Source organism: Lonchura striata, chromosome 19 (genome assembly GCF_050655825.1).
Source record: "Lonchura striata isolate lonStrDom1 chromosome 19, ASM5065582v1, whole genome shotgun sequence".
Classification (NCBI taxonomy): Eukaryota; Metazoa; Chordata; class Aves; order Passeriformes; family Estrildidae; genus Lonchura; species Lonchura striata.
The window spans coordinates 5704296-5719724 of NC_140721.1; the positions used below are offsets into that span (position 1 = coordinate 5704296).

Below are 15429 nucleotides of genomic sequence, written 5' to 3' on the forward strand. Positions count from 1 at the left end.
CAGCTGCACTCCTGATTTCCATCACAACCCATTTTACTGGAAGGAAGATGTTGTTTTCTATCAATGGGAGCAGCAAGGAAAGAGTCAAAAGAACTGGAAGCAGAAAGGTCCAAATTTCTCCTGATAAGATTATTCTGCTCTTTTATTCAGGCCAACTGCATTTCTGAAGCACAAGAGAGAAACAGAAGAAATCAGGGCCATTTCTAGCAAATCACTTCCAGTAAAAAGTAACTGCAAGGGAAGCACACAAGACAAGAGAGTTCACAATTAAGGATCAGATTTGCAAGGTCGTGCACAAAGTATGGCTGCAAATTCTCCCAGAGCCCAAACTCCAGCTCCATTTGCTCCCTATGTGCACACTAACAAAATCTGGCCCTAAACATTTTTACTAAACAAACTGAATCAACAGACTATGCCCACACAAACAAGCACAAGACACAGTGAAGTCAACACCAATACTTTCAGCTGATGGGGCTTTTTTTCCCTCTTTTTTTCCCAGAAATTGGACCAAGTACTCATGGATTAGACTTGCCTCCATGGCTGCTTGCTCTGAGACAGGAGCAACTTTCAGGCAGCACATGTTCACCTCTTCCTTGGATGAAAAAAAGATGCCTTTAGTGTAGATCACAGGAATGCATTAAAAAAAAAAATCTATACAACACATTAAACACTGCTACTGCCTCAAGGCTTGGGAGAGAACAAAGCCAAGCCTTAAGGGACCAATTCAACATCATTCATTCCCCTTAATATCAAAGTGGAAGGCATTTGAGAGACAGAACTAAACATCAAGACAAGCTTTAACTATACTCTGGTCAATACAAAACTCATTTAATGGATTGTTGGCTAAGACTGTCAGATGAGGGACAAGTCATTTAGTGTTACATGCAACAGATGTTACTCACACCACACAACTCTGTACAGAAAAGCAGTTTCCACCTCCACCCTTGGTACAAACCAGAATTACTTCAGTAGTAATTTAAGTATTAATTTTGTGAATTCAATCTCCAACCTTGTTTTGCTCTATGGAAATACTGCTCATTTCACAGTCAAGTTTATCCTTAGTGTTTAAAATCTACTTACAATGGAAGTGTCTCTCTGACATTCATGTTTGAGAATGAAAACGCTAAAAGGATTTAAATTAGTTCTTTAAATAAATGGGTATGTAGTTGGAATTCTTCATATTTCGAACTGACAAGGGCAAAAAGCAGCACAGCACCAATTACAGAAAGTAGCTGAACCCACACAGTTTGGTGTTACACAGTCAGAAACACGAGTATTTCACTTTTCCAAATCACATCAAACTTTTAAATTAAACTGAAAACAATACTGCTACCACTTCTCAGTCTAAAAACTAAAACCAGATCTCTTAATACTCTTCTATCCCCAGCAAGTTTGCTGGGAATTTTGTTTGTTCATTTTTTAAAGCAAGGACACTTCTGCCTGCCAAGTTCAACACAAAGTATTTGGTTTAAGATTTGAAGACAGAAGGCACTTTTAACATTCAGCCTTAGAATACTGAGTGCACAAACAATGTGTACAATTTTGTTCCTTTGTTTAAATCTGCAGTTTAATATTTTTTTTCCCCAATTAGTTCTTAGAAAGAGCAATGATAGCACTATATCACATTTCATTTTCAGGAGCACACTGAATTACTTATCCCATTAAACAGGTTGCCCTTCCAAGAGATCTTCTGTGTGTGTGTGTGTGTCAGGCCTAAAGTTCATTTCCCAATATAGCACAAACCAAAGATCCTGACCAAGATCAATTAAGGAACTGCTTTTTCAGTGCACTGCTTGGTTATCCTGCTCACTCAGTGGTTTCCACTGCAAATTGCAATTCTATACTGCAGCATTCACAGAACATCAAACATTAGTAACACTGGCTGGCTGAGCACAGCTTCAAATGGAACAGCTCTGCTTGGAAATGGAGTCCTTTCAAAGAACACTTCATCCAACCCCCAGTCTGCAAATCAGCTTTTCATTGACCACATGAAGCTATTTTTGTTCTGTACAGAAATTAATGAGGTTGTCGTTTAATCAACATACTTCAGGTTTCAGCTTTAATTCCATTTTTGTTACTGGAGACAAAAAAAAAAAAAAAAAAAAAAAAAATTAGAAATGGAACCAACCCCAAGCATCATTCTTGTGAAAGCACAACAGTGAGAGCAGCAACTCCATGTTCTTTAGAGGTCACTTCTTCCAACGTGTCAGTCGACTCTGAGCTGAACCCTTTGACAGCTCCTAACCAAACCCATGGGACAGTGAGTTCTCCAGGGATGAAACCAAGAGTTCTAATTTTATTTACAGTATAAGTCCTAGTCAAATCTAAGTCCATCAGCTAAAAAAAAAAAAAAAGGAAAAAAAAAAAAAGAAAAAATACACATACTGTAAACATGGCAACATTAAATATGGTGATGCTAGTCTAGAATATTTCATGTCATGATCACATCTTGTTATACCTGAATTTATATACAGGATATTTTATAGCAAGTGTTACCCACTTCACAAGTGGAGAGGGAAGAGAGAGAGTCTAGGTTCTGCTGTGGATAAAACTCCTTCAAAGTAAAGTTAAAGCTTGTCTTTGATTGTTATAGAGCTTTCTTTCATAACCGTATTGAAACTGAAGATTAGCACAGAGAAATTATCTGGGGCCCCTTGAAATTTATAATTCAAAATTTCCATTATGATTCTTGTGGGGGGGAAAGGGGGGAGAAAAAAAGTGTCTGATATGGAGAATAAAAAAATTACTGCAAAATAAACTTAATGGAAGTTGGGTCTTCAGACTGTCAGTCAAAAGTTCCACCAGGGGTTATTCCTGTTTGGGTTGGAGTTGCCTCTTCCAGGCCTCGTTCAAATAAACTAGTCGTTTGTAGTTGATGATAAAGAGAATGAAGTTCAGCAAATATGTGAGCACGCAGACAATGCAAAACTCCTTCAGCACGAAGTACAGAATGTATGCCAAGTACAGGGACCCTACTACAGACACTATGGAGGATGTCATGAGGATTAGAGCTGCTACTGCACTTGCTGTCATACCTGCAACAAGAGAGACAAAGTTACTCACCCCTCTCCACACAGAGCAAACCTGAATTCAACCTCAGCCACTCAGCAACAGTTACACAAAATTCTGGTTAAAACACCACCTGGGTATTTAGAGAGGAGTAGCTAAGGCTCTGTCTGACAGCCCTGTGGTAAGGAATGTGTGTAGGATTAAGCATCCTATTCCTGAGTTATAGGAAAAATTGTAGTCAAGTTATTTCTGTCAGGATTAACAGCTTTATAGCAAACCATAGAGTTACCAAGAAATATATGATTGTATTTCATGCACTTTTTTGCTTGCTCTCTCCATTACTCCTCCAAAACTTGCCCATTCCATTTTTATTCCCTCTCTTTTCCACCATGCAATTCAATGCCAAATATACAGAAGTGAAAATACCAGCACAGAAACTGTCTTCACACTTGGATTATTAATAGCATATCAGGAGAAAATGCAATTACTCTTGTTATCAGTTGGGTTTTTAAGCCCTTTGGACAGATGTATCATTAGAGTGCTGCTAAAATAACCCCAAGATATAAAAATCAGAAGCATTTATCTGGTTTCCTGCAGATTTTGCAATGGATATTGCTCTCCACCTTCATCCCCACAGCCCTGTTTGTACTTGAGGCTCTGAAGTGAATGAATACTTACCAAGTAGCATTTGTAGTATATAAAACACCAGGCCAAAAACACTGTTTGACTGATTTATTGCACTGTCCTTTCCAAAGATGGAACCCAGGAGACCGAATCCTCGACCCCATCTGTAAAAAAGGGAAACTAATTAACTCTTATTTGGCCACCTCCTGCTTTCCAGCAGCATTTTCACTTCAGGGCTGTTGGGGAAAGAAAAGGACACATATTCTGACATGATTTATGTGGTGTTCTCCTGGAAAACCAAGCAGCAACAGGGGGAGCACTGGGCACAGCTTCATCCCACACCTTGCTGATTAAAGTTGTTTGACACACCAGGAGCTGCTGAGTTCACCCAGCTGCAACTTCACTGAACACCAGCTCTGCTTCCCAGGGCTGGAGTTTGGAGCTGTTTTGTCACATAAACACTTCCTTCCCCCAGTGACAGCTTTAGCAGCTCTCTGCACCACAGTTAATTGGACACAAGGTCACTACGAAGCTGAGGCAAGGATTTGTTCCACTCACTTGTCTGCATCAGAGCAGGAGAATCAGGGCACAAATCTGTACCTCAGCTGCTCCTCGAGCAGCTCAGGAGGAACCCAAATCTGTCAAGCACACGAGCTGAGGATGGCACCATCACAAGATCCCCAGCCCTCGTTTGCTGGAGCTCTTGCACAGTGTGACACTTCGAGCCAACACCTGAAATCCCTACAAAGTGACTTTCAACTTTCCAGTGATAAGGCAGAAAGCAGCACAAGCCCTACAAAACTGCTGCTGCAGAAGGAGGAGGAAAGATTAAATTAGCAAATGTGTTTGTGCCAGAAACCATTAATTCCATGCCCTAAGGCAGATCACGCTATTATTTGTAAAAGCAGTGTGAGAACCCTATTTATTAGTGTCACTTGAAAATATGAAGTTATTTTGTTACTCCAAGGTAATTTAACTCACAAGAACACACTGGGATATCTGCCAGCAAATTTTTGGAGCATCAAGCCAACCATCACACAAATGTAAGGTTTGCTTCACATTAGCAGCTTAACTGAGCAAGGCAAAAAAGTGCCATTCCTCATCCTGCTGCAGCAGGAAACTCCAAGGAAAGTGCAATTTTCAGGAAGTTTCCTGTCCCAGAGGCAATGGCCCTGCTGAGCCAATACACAGCTCAGGTGTGTCCCTCCACGTGGCAGGAATGATGCTGATGTCACTCACCTGGGACCTGCCATCACCACAACACAAGCAGTTTTCTCACAGAAAGAGGCACCACAATGAGGATAATTTAATACCATCTCCAAAAACACTTTCTAGTCTCACAGCCATCTGTGCAAAACTCATCATTTTAATTGCAGACTTAGTTTGAAGTCACTATTAATACTCTCGTGCTCTTCTCCCCAAGAAACCCAGCAGGACCCAATTCTTAGAGAGCAGATTTACTGTATAAACAGTCAAAAATTAAACATACTTTCAGCTAGTTTGGTCTGAAATCTTTTAAAAGTGAAACTTTTGTGCCAATATTAAGCTTCAAGGCAGCACAAACAATGCTCTTCCAGGGGACAGAGCCTCAGCATCCCAGAGCTGCAAGGAAAGGCAGTGCAGAACTGCCTGGCTCTCTGCTCTCATCCCAGAGCAACTCTGGGGCGATGGAAATTACAAAGAATTACAAAGAATCTCATTTATGGTGAGATTTCCTCCCACTCCTTCAATGTTATCTGGATTTTAAGTGAGAACTGTTAGTTTTTTAGCCTTCTTTGAGAAGATGGTCACAGCACATGTAACAATTGCCTTGTGCTGTCCAAATTCCAAAGGCTGAATTAAAAAGCCATACAAATACATTAAAGAAATTATAATTTCTCCATTTAATAGTTTATACCTATTTTTCTGTATTCCTACATTTATAGATGCTTATTGTTGTGGTCTCCAAGTGAGAATTCTTTGCCGGGTGACATTAAATGATTTGAACACACTCAGGTTTTCCTGCACAACCCAAAGTGGGCAAAGGTTCAGCATCAGCCAAACTCCAAACGACTTCAGGGTGCTGAATCCATCCCTAGCTGAGTGCTCTCACTCCTGATGCTCAGCAGATCCCGTGGTGTCTGAGAGCAAACTGGAGCTGAAACCATCAGAAATGGCATTTTACAGAACCTGACCCTGTTCTGCAAGAGAATAATAAAATGTTGCCAGAGGAGGGATAATGAGTTCCAGCCCTTCCCAGGAGTGAGAGTCCTGGAGTGATCTGTGCAGAGCTGCAAGGTCAGAGCACAGGGAAAGCTTTTTCCACGTGCAGGGGTTCATTAAGTGTCTTGTTGGCCTTGTAGCAGCTTTGAGGACATCAAGTATTAAATATCAGCCCATGGAGTCCAGGTCTAATCTCACATCTTATTGCACACACGTGGAGACAGCTAAGCAGCCTGGGGTTTAGCACAGAACACTCTACCAGCCTTATAAGGTTTGGAGTGGAGCAAGTGTTCTGTATCAAACTGAAAAGCAAAGTATTTAGACTTTATATATTTACTTTGTATACTCCCTTTCCATGTCATTTCCCTGCTGAAAAGTCTAAATCCTCTCCTAATTTTATTAAGGTCATAAAACTCACAATGAACCAGGAACTTCTGCCAGCAAGTGGAGGAAGGATAAAAACTCAGTGCAAAATGTTCATTTTCACACCAGACTCAGGTGTGAATTGCCTGATTGATGATAACTTTCAAAGCCTAAAAAAACATGGCAAACAAATAGCAAGAAGAAAGTCGTAATAACAAGATAAGCTGCAAAAAAATAAACTCAGAATATTTCATGTAACGGAATTTAGAGGTGTTATCATTTGCATTTTTTTTGGTTTTTTTTGGTTTTTTTTTTAATACAGAATGCTAAACAAAATGACCTGCAGGGAGCACAGAGCTGCTTGCACAGCAAGAAAAAAGCAGAGCCTGATTTCAGCAGGCTTTCCCTGGTTCTCCCATCCCTGGAGCAGGAGTCCGTGCTGAGATCCAGGTCACTGTCACCCGAGGTGACTCAGAGCACCCTGACAATCACAGGTACCAAACCCATTTTCACCACACCCGAGTTTCATTGCTATTAAAAAATCCAAAGCAATCTGATCTAATTACAAGGAACAAACTTTTAAGACATCTTTGTAACTCGGTTTCCCTCCATATCTGCATGTACCACTCTGAATGTTCTTCAAAACGTTAAATAGTGATTCAAGAAATCAAAAATGAAGTGATTCATCTCCTTTCCCAACATCTACAATTGAACACTGCAGAGATTTTCAGTCCAATGTTCATTGTCTTTTATCAAAAGGAGGTTTTGGAAGTTATTATCCACCCTCTAAACAATGCCCCTTTTGGTCTGAGGTACTTCATCAAGCTCAGCAATGTTGCATTTTCAGAAGTTTAAAGCAGTATTTGTTTGCAATTGTTACTTCTTAATGGGAAGACAAAAAGAACTGAGGTCACTGTGCTCCACAAGTGATGTATCTCCAATAAATCTTACACTTTTACATCACTAAAATAATTTCAATCTCTTTTGCACAATTATGAACATCCTCTATGTTCCAGAACAGCATATTAGAGGACACACTTGAAACATTTTAGTGTATAAAAGAGAACACAAGAGCCTCATCCCCCAGCATCTCAAGTATTTCAGAGGAGAAGCAAACAACCTTCCAGTTTAACAAGTTTACAAGCTCTGAGCTGTCAGCACTGGCTCCAAAAGCAGCAGAATTCCAAGCCTGCCAAACACACCAAGATAAACAAAGCAACCAAGAAGTGTTTCTTTAGCCAGGAGTTGGATCAGGGTCCCCTGCAGCCCTTGTAAGAAATGCTGGAGTGTTTCTGTAGCCAACCCCAGCTCTGACAGCTGCCTGCAGATGTTTTGAAGGGTTTTGTCAAAGATCACTGCCCAAGATGCTTTCCTTGGCCTCCACTGTCCTTAAGGATCAGCTGAAACTCCTGAACTGGGGTTTCACCTGCACCAACACTTGGCAGCCTTCCCTGGATGTCCCAGATGTTTCCTGAGCACTTTTGACCTCAACAACAACCCCTGGTGATGAGCAGGATCACATCCTCTGGATTTCACCTGCTAACCCCCCTGGTTTTTATGGCCAGAACTGAACTAAGCCCCACATTTCCATTTTAACATGGAAAGAAGCTCACTGGCTCAGGGCAGGTCCAGCAGCAGGAGCCTTGAAAAAAGGACAATTCCCAGGTTTCATTCCAGTGTCCTCGAGGACTGCTTGGAAATGCAATCAAATCCCTCAGGGGACCAGATTATTCAAAGGTTTGTCTGATCCCAAATCTCTGCATTTGTGCAGCAGCAGGCACCAACACAATTCTCTCTCACTTGTTGGGTTTGGTGCAATGAAAAGGACAAACAGTAACAAAGATTCTGTACTCAGAAAGGAAGGAACTCAAGTTTGGGTGGTTTTTGGGTAGTAGTAGTAGTTTCTTAAGCAGTAGTTGCTTCCTCTCATGTCAGGATTGTTTCTCATCCCATGAGCATTATTTTGTTATCAACAGCAAGCACCCCTTACCACTTCGTAACCTCGAGGGAACAATAAATCCAATTTTCTAAAAAACCAAACCAAACAAAAAAAAAAATCTACACTTGACAAGTGATGTGCACATTTCCTTAAGCACCACTGAACTTGTAAGATAATTTCTGGTCCAGAATGAAAGTTCTCAGAGGGGAGCAGAGCTCACCCCCTGTCTTCAGTGAAAAGCTCAGATAAAGGTTAAAGGATCTGAAGCACATTAAGAAACTTTGGTTGCAACTTCTTTCCAACTTCACCAGAGGATTTTGGATTAAATCTAATTAATGGTTTCAATGCCACTCCTAATAGTTTCAATAAATGAAGTAAAAGCCTTCAGTTAGAAGCCACAAAAAAGGAGATTAAAAATATCCATTTGTAAACTTGCCAGGAGAGCTCAAAAATGTTGATACACTTAATTTCATGTTTAAATCTATTAGCAGCATTTAGCATAATCAAATGAGGTTTTCTTCTAAATATCCTCCAGCTCTACTTCAGAAAGAGTCTGTAAAAACTCTCAGTGTCTAGATCAGCAAAATATTAAGCAGACAGTGGATAATTATTTTATAGCAGCCTTTACAGAAGCACTGGCTATTCAAGATATAAGCCAACAGCACTGATTCCTTCTATTCCTTCCTTAATAATCTTTTCTATTAAGCTACCATAAATGAAGCCCAAATCTGAATTATAAGCACTTTGTTAAATTTACTCTGCATCAGGCAAAGTAATTCTTAGCCCTATTACAAATTCGAGTCAAGCTGGAAATGATATATTTATGAAAAGCAAAAATTAATGTGTTTGTGTGAACACTGTAAGGATGGAAAAGAAAAGATTCCCACAGCAGGGGCACGGCTGTGTTTTATAAAAGATGTGTCTCAATCAGTAAGTGTTGTATCAGTATTAAATCATCAATTTTCTACTAGAAAGATGGGGAAAAAAAACCCCAAAACATTTGAGGTCTCAGCTTCTGCAGCTTTAAGAGTGACTTTAAAACTCCAAGCTGGTTCCTAGCAGCATTCCTGGACCATCTCCCCTCTGCAGCACGTGGAATCAGCTCTGGATCCTCCCAGCCTCTGCTCCCCCTGTGCCAGTCCTGAGCCTGTCTGCACAGTGCCAGCCCAGCTGGGGACAAGGGACAGGGAACGCTGGCTCCCAGCACAGGCTTTCCCTCCAGCAGAGGAGTGACTCCGGGCTTCCCTCCCTTCTCTGGCACTGACTTGGGCTCCTCCAATTTCTCCCTGCCCAATTCCAAACCAGAGATCTTCCACCTTCCCTCAGACAGCAAACCCAGGGAATCCAGAATCCCTTTTTCATCTCCTAACGCCTTCCACCAGTCACTAACACTTGCAGCTGAAACCCTCAGACATATCTGGATATGTGCTTGCAGATACAGCAATGAAAAAACTCCTGGGATATCAGGAATTTATTGCTTTAAATATGAATGATAAGTGACACATAATGTTCTTGACTTGGAATTAAGCAAACTTGACAGACAAGAAGTTTAGAGGAACTGCCCCACAACAGAACCTGTTTAAACATGAGCTTAGGGAGGTCTGGGGAGTTTTCTCCATGTCCCATTTCTTTGGACAATGAGGTTGTTCTTGTCACTTTGATCCCTGTAAAGACGAACCAGAACAGCTCTAGCAAGGTGTGCCCTGCTCACAAACCAGCACGGAGCAGTTCTACCTGCAGTTCTGAGAGCAATTCACACCCACTCTGCAGAGCAAGAGCTCTACAACAGCACAATGGGTGTAAATTCAGTCTTTAAAGTGATTTATGAATGTGAGCAGAAGCATACAATAATACCACACCTGTCACAGGCCACCCTTTCAGACCTGCCCCCAAATTTAACAGGCATTTTCAGGAACTACCGGGTGAATATTTTGGTGCATCCAGCAGAAAACACAAGGTGGATGTGCAACTTTTATAGAGGAAAGTCCCCACCCAGGGCAGGGGCTGGGACAAGATGACCTTGAAGGCCCCTTCCAACCCAAACCATCCTGTCACAGACTCTTACACAACTTTTCAAAGTGCCTCAAACACAAGATACCAATCCAAAACTTTGCCCATGAACAGAATAGAGAATTCCTAAAGTACCAATGACATCCAGATTCTCCAACTGCTGTTTTGACTCTAGAACTCCTTCAGCAATCAGGCAAAAATCAATATTGACTATTGCCAAACCTCTTCACTGACGCAGCTGCAAATATTGCTAAAGATACACAAGTGCCCTTTGCTCGTTTGTGCTGTCTTGAGGTTCTCTTACAGCAGTCATTAATGCATGCCAGGCTATTAAAGTCATTCAAAACCACTAATTTATCCTCCAGCAATCTCCAATTCATCAAGACACAAAGCAGAAATGTATTAGAAGATCCCAAAATCTCTCAGGGCATGGAAAAGACCAAAGCCAAAGGCTCTGGGTCTCTACATTACCACTTAAAGGTCACATTTTATTTCAAGCTGTAGCATGACCTGTTATGACTTGAAATATGTTTTATTACTTTAATCCCCACTGTGAAACTACAGCAAGAAAAAATATTTTTTAGTCAAAAACTATTATTCAGTTTATAAAACAGCCAGTTTATAAATAAAGCCATTCTTGGCACTTAATTATTCTCAACTATCATAAAGCAATTAATTTAAAATAAATACAGCAATTGCCATAGATGTGAGGTATTGCACTAATACCTGCCCTTATCAGCCACTCCTTAGCAAATTTTATTTTTAAACTATTTCATGAACTTTCCCCTTGATAAAAATTTGAAATATGCTGACTATTCATGTTTTGGGTAAGGGATACTGGGAAGGGATCACTCCAACATAACCCTGTGCATGAGTCAGGCTCTGATAGGAGATTTTCTGTGCTCCTCCCTCTGCATGTTGGCAGTCTTTACATTTCTGTTCTTGCTGTTGTGCCAATGCCAGATCTGGCTTAAAAGCAAGACTTGGAAATACCAACAGCTGGTGAAAAAAAACTCCACCCAAAATACCAAAAAGTCAGCTCAGGAAGGAATAAACTAATTTATTCTAATTATTCTATGCATTTAAAATTAATCCTAACAGCATTAAGTGTTTTTTAAAGTTCAGCCTACTCTTGGAGTCAAAAGTCAAGAAGTGAAGATTGCAATATTTCAAGTTCCATCAGCAAATCCAGCTTAAATAAAAAGTCACATAACCCAATGAACCACCTAAAAGCCAAAGTAGAAGCAGAAGTTTCTCAGCCAGTTAACTCTGCAGAGTTAATTCTAATCATTAGCTAATCAATTAATTCCTGACTGTCAGTGTAACAGCTCAATGAGAAATAAAATGTGGAAGTTAAATCTAAATTACCTGTGAAAAAGGTGGAACACAAAACTGAAACTTTACAACCCCGGTGCAATCTAAAGTCTGGTTAAAAGTTCCTTTTAGAAATTAAGCTTCTGAGAAGCTTTGGTGATGTGGGAACAAGGAACACTCAGTTGCAGAAAGTGACAGAGAACAGTGGATGGGAACATGGAAAATAAAATTAATTTCTTTCCAACTTTAACGCCTTGCCCTCCTGCCTTACTTTTAAAGCAGAACTCCCCCTCTGTCCTGCACAGCCTGGAAAGCAAATTCTTCTCCAAATATGGTTGGAGTGAACAGAACTTGCACGTTCCTTTTCCTTTCACCACCTGCTCCAACAATCACGAGCTCTCCTGGCATTTGCAGCGCTTCACTCCAGGCATGGTTCTCCTAGCAACTGCTGGGAGATCTGAGTGCATTTTATCCCTAACTCCTCACATTATCATCTAGAATTCCTCCAGCAAAGGATTCCCAGGTCTTGCTCAACGTGTCAGCTGCAGCATTGCTGATGAACACTGTAATTACTGAGCTTGGTTCCATAATTAGAAATAATTCAAATTATATCTTTAGGTAATTTCCTTCTCCCAAGTGTTCAGTAAACATGCATCAGAACTGTGACATCCAATTCCCTGACTCAACAGCAGCACTTGCTGCAACAACAAAAAGCTGGTGGAGGACCAGTTCTAGACAAGAACAGGCTTAAATCTGTTATTCTCTTTTTACCCCTGTATCTGTTACTTAATGCTTGAATCTCTGTTATTCTCTTTTTACCCTGTATCTGTGATCAAAGTTAAATCGCTGATGAGACTCACATGGCTTAATCTCAGTAGCCTAAGCATAATTTAATATAATTTGCATTCATCTGGTGAGTTTATTGAAGTTTCCTCCCTAGTTAGATCCAAACTTCTCATTTCAAACTTCACTTTCCAAGCAGAGACATGAACCAGCACCTTCACAAACTAAAGATGACCTGAGGCAGACAGAAAAGCAGAGTTAAAGCCTTCACTCAACCACAATTTCAGGTGGCCAGAGATACAGATCTCTGTCACACAATCTCACTTCTGTCACCACAGAGGAGGATTTAGGAAAAAAGAGCTCCCTGGATGTTTTGCCTCAAAAATTTCACAGCTCTCAGCTTGACAGAAGTTGGGAATATTCCCCCAAACTGCTGTGTTATGATGATACAGCAAATACCTCTATAAAAATTGTGTCAGTTTGCACAGGTTACACTGAGAGGTGAAAAAGGAAATCTCGATTACTCATTCAGCTGAAGGCACTAACACAGTAACAACATAATTCTCATTAAAATACAGAGGAAGGACTTAATACACAGATTTGCTCAAGAACCAGATTTATACAATTACTCTCCTAACAGAAATAAGAGTCCTTGGCCTTTGGAAAACAACTGCTAAACTGGCTGGACATCTGCAAAATAAATCAGGATTTGGACTGGGCTTGTGCTGCAGAGGCATCCAAGTCTCCCGTGAATGAAGCACTTCCTCCGGATCACCAAAGCCTCTCCGGTGCTGCCAGGATTTGTCCCAATGAAAACGCAATACAGATACTGCAATTGAAGCTAACAGAGCAACCCACCCGCAGTTGCACTTGTTTATGTTGTCCTTAACCACTACTCACAGCTCCAGCATGCCACTCTCCCCAGCTTTTACCACTAAAACGCCTGTCACTCCACCTAATTGCCGCTGATTACAACACAGCAACTGCGGGTGCCTCACCCTCCGGTCCGCAGCGATCCCGAAAATCCCCGTTCCCCCAGCAGCCGCCCGGCCATGGGGCTGCCCCACACCGGCAGCGCTGCCCCCGCCCCGCCCGCAGCCCCTCCGAGCACCGGCCCGGCCCCCAGCACACCCCGAGGCAGCACTCCGGGACCCGTCCCCACCTCTCCCGCATCCCTCAGCCCCTTCCCCGGGCGGGGGCGGCGGCGGGTCCCACCCGCGCCTCACCTGGAGGTGATGGCGGCGGAGCAGCGCACCCGCTCGCTGAGGTCGCACAGGGCCTGGTAGTGGCTGTCGCGGCCCTTCTCGCGCTCCAGGTGGCAGGCGTACAGGGACAGCAGGATGCCGGCGGCGCACACGGCGGACCGCGCCACCCGCTCCCAGCGCGGCACCGACACCCGCAGCAGGACGGGCGCCGCCATCTTGGCCCCGTCCCTCCGCCTCAGCCCGCGACGCGCGCCCGGCGCCGCCCCGCCCCGCGCACGCGCGCGCTCCCCATTGGCCGGCCGCGCACGCGCGCGCGCCCCTCATTGGCTGGCCGGGCGGGCGCGCCACAACCGCCCCCCCCCCTCCCCAACGCCTTCTCCCCCCCCAACCTCCCAACCCCGCGCCGGCCCCGCCCCGCGCCGCTCGCGCCGGACGTGGCGCCTCGCGACGACGTCACGTCAGGCCGGGGCGGGGGCGGGGGGGGGGGGCGTGGCATAGCGCCCCCTGGCGGCCGCCGCGAGCCCCGGCTGAGTCCCCTCACAACGCCGCCCCGCCTGAATCCAGCGGGAAACACGGCCTTTTCCAAAGGGAAAACGGCCTTTTCCAAAGGGAAAATGAGTTTTTACAGAGAGAAAACGGGCTTTTCCAAAAGGAAAATGGGCTTTTCCAAAGGGAAAAATGGGCTTTTCCAAAAGGAAATTGGGCTTTTACAGAGGGAAAATGGGCATTTCCAAAAGGAAAATAGGCTTTCCTGAAGGAAAATGGGCTTTTCCAGCAGGAAAATGGGCTTTTCCAGAGGGAAAATGGGCTTTTCCAAAAGGAAAATGGGCTTTCCTGAAGGAAAATAGGCTTTTCAAGCAGGAAAATGTGTTTTTCCAGACGTAAAATTGGCTTTTCAAAAAGAAAAATGGGCTTTTCCAGTGGGAAAATGGGTTTTTCCTAAGGGAAAATGGGTTTTTCCAGAGGGAAAATGGGCATTTCCAAAAGGAAAATTGGCTTTCCTGAAGGAAAATGGGCTTTTCAAAAAGGAAAATGGGCTTTTCCAAAGGGAAAATGGGCTTTTCCAGCAGGAAAATGAGTTTTTACAGAGAGAAAATGGGCTTTTCCCAGAGGGAAAACAAGCTTTTCCAGAGGGGGAAAAAAAAAAAAAAAGAAAAGGAAGGGCTTTTCTAGAGGGCAAACGGGCTTTTCCAGAGGAAAATGGGCATTTCCAAAATGCAAATGGGCATTTCCATAAGGAAAATGGGATTTTCCTCGCGTTTTTCCCCTCCAGTGTGGGACGCAGGGGAAACCGGGCAGTTCCGAAAAACGCGAGCAAAGCCTTCCCGGCTGGCGTGACCTCAGGGATGATGTGTCCCTTCACCGGAGCTAGGGTGAGGTGAGCCTCAGCCCCGTTCTCCTGGTGATTTTCCCTCCTTTTGGGCAGGATGTCCCAAATTCCTGCATCCTGCACAGAGCCCATCTGGTGTGCACAGGGCCTGTTACACTCCCGAACTCATCACGAGCTTGTAATTTGGACAGACAATAGAAGAAATCTATTAAATCTGTTAAATCAATTTGATTTTCACACCGCAGCCTTGTGCTCCACTTGGCTCAGGAGCAGCTGCTGCTGGATTCCCCCAGGGCTCGCTCAGCCTTGCACTTGAGCAATGGGATTTCATCACTTTTTTTCCCAGATCTGCGATCCCATCCTGCCACACAGGGTCACGATCAGACAGACACCCCAAAATCAGGGCTGGATCTTCTTTATTTCACAATCAAAAGAAGCAGCAACACCTGGCTGGCGGTTAAAGAACCACTTAATCCCTGTGGTGTACCCACACAAAAGTCATGGCAGGTGAAAATAAACCGTCTTTGCTCACTGTGGGCACCACCACAAGCACAATTATTGCTGATTTTTTTTTTGGGTTGGCCACCAGCTACTGGTTCTCATGCCCTTCTCCAGATCCTTGTGCACTGTGGCATCAGCAGATGTGAGGG

At 43.2% G+C, this 15429-nt stretch overlaps 1 protein-coding gene across 1 annotated transcript; it reads right to left on the reverse strand.

Annotated features, from left to right (window-relative positions):
* Window positions 1-807: 807 nt before the first annotated feature.
* Window positions 808-13711, reverse strand: VKORC1L1 (vitamin K epoxide reductase complex subunit 1L1). Its single transcript, XM_021550890.4, has 3 exons — window positions 13471-13711; window positions 3688-3797; window positions 808-3035 (listed from the first exon to the last, which is right to left on the reverse strand). Exons 1-3 carry the CDS (start codon window positions 13662-13664, stop codon window positions 2809-2811), a joined length of 531 nt encoding a protein of 176 aa, XP_021406565.1. The 5' UTR covers window positions 13665-13711; the 3' UTR covers window positions 808-2808.
* Window positions 13712-15429: the final 1718 nt, after the last annotated feature.

Excerpts from the sequence above, each read along its gene's own strand:
- VKORC1L1 (XM_021550890.4), bottom strand. The coding sequence starts at position 13,664 with ATGGCGGCGCCCGTCCTGCTGCGGGTGTCGGTGCCGCGCTGGGAGCGG. Across the intron at positions 3,798-13,470 it reads TCCGCCGCCATCACCTCCAG|ATGGGGTCGAGGATTCGGTC; the intron begins GTGAGGCGCGGG and ends CCTTTTTTACAG. Across the intron at positions 3,036-3,687 it reads TATACTACAAATGCTACTTG|GTATGACAGCAAGTGCAGTA; the intron begins GTAAGTATTCAT and ends CTCTTGTTGCAG.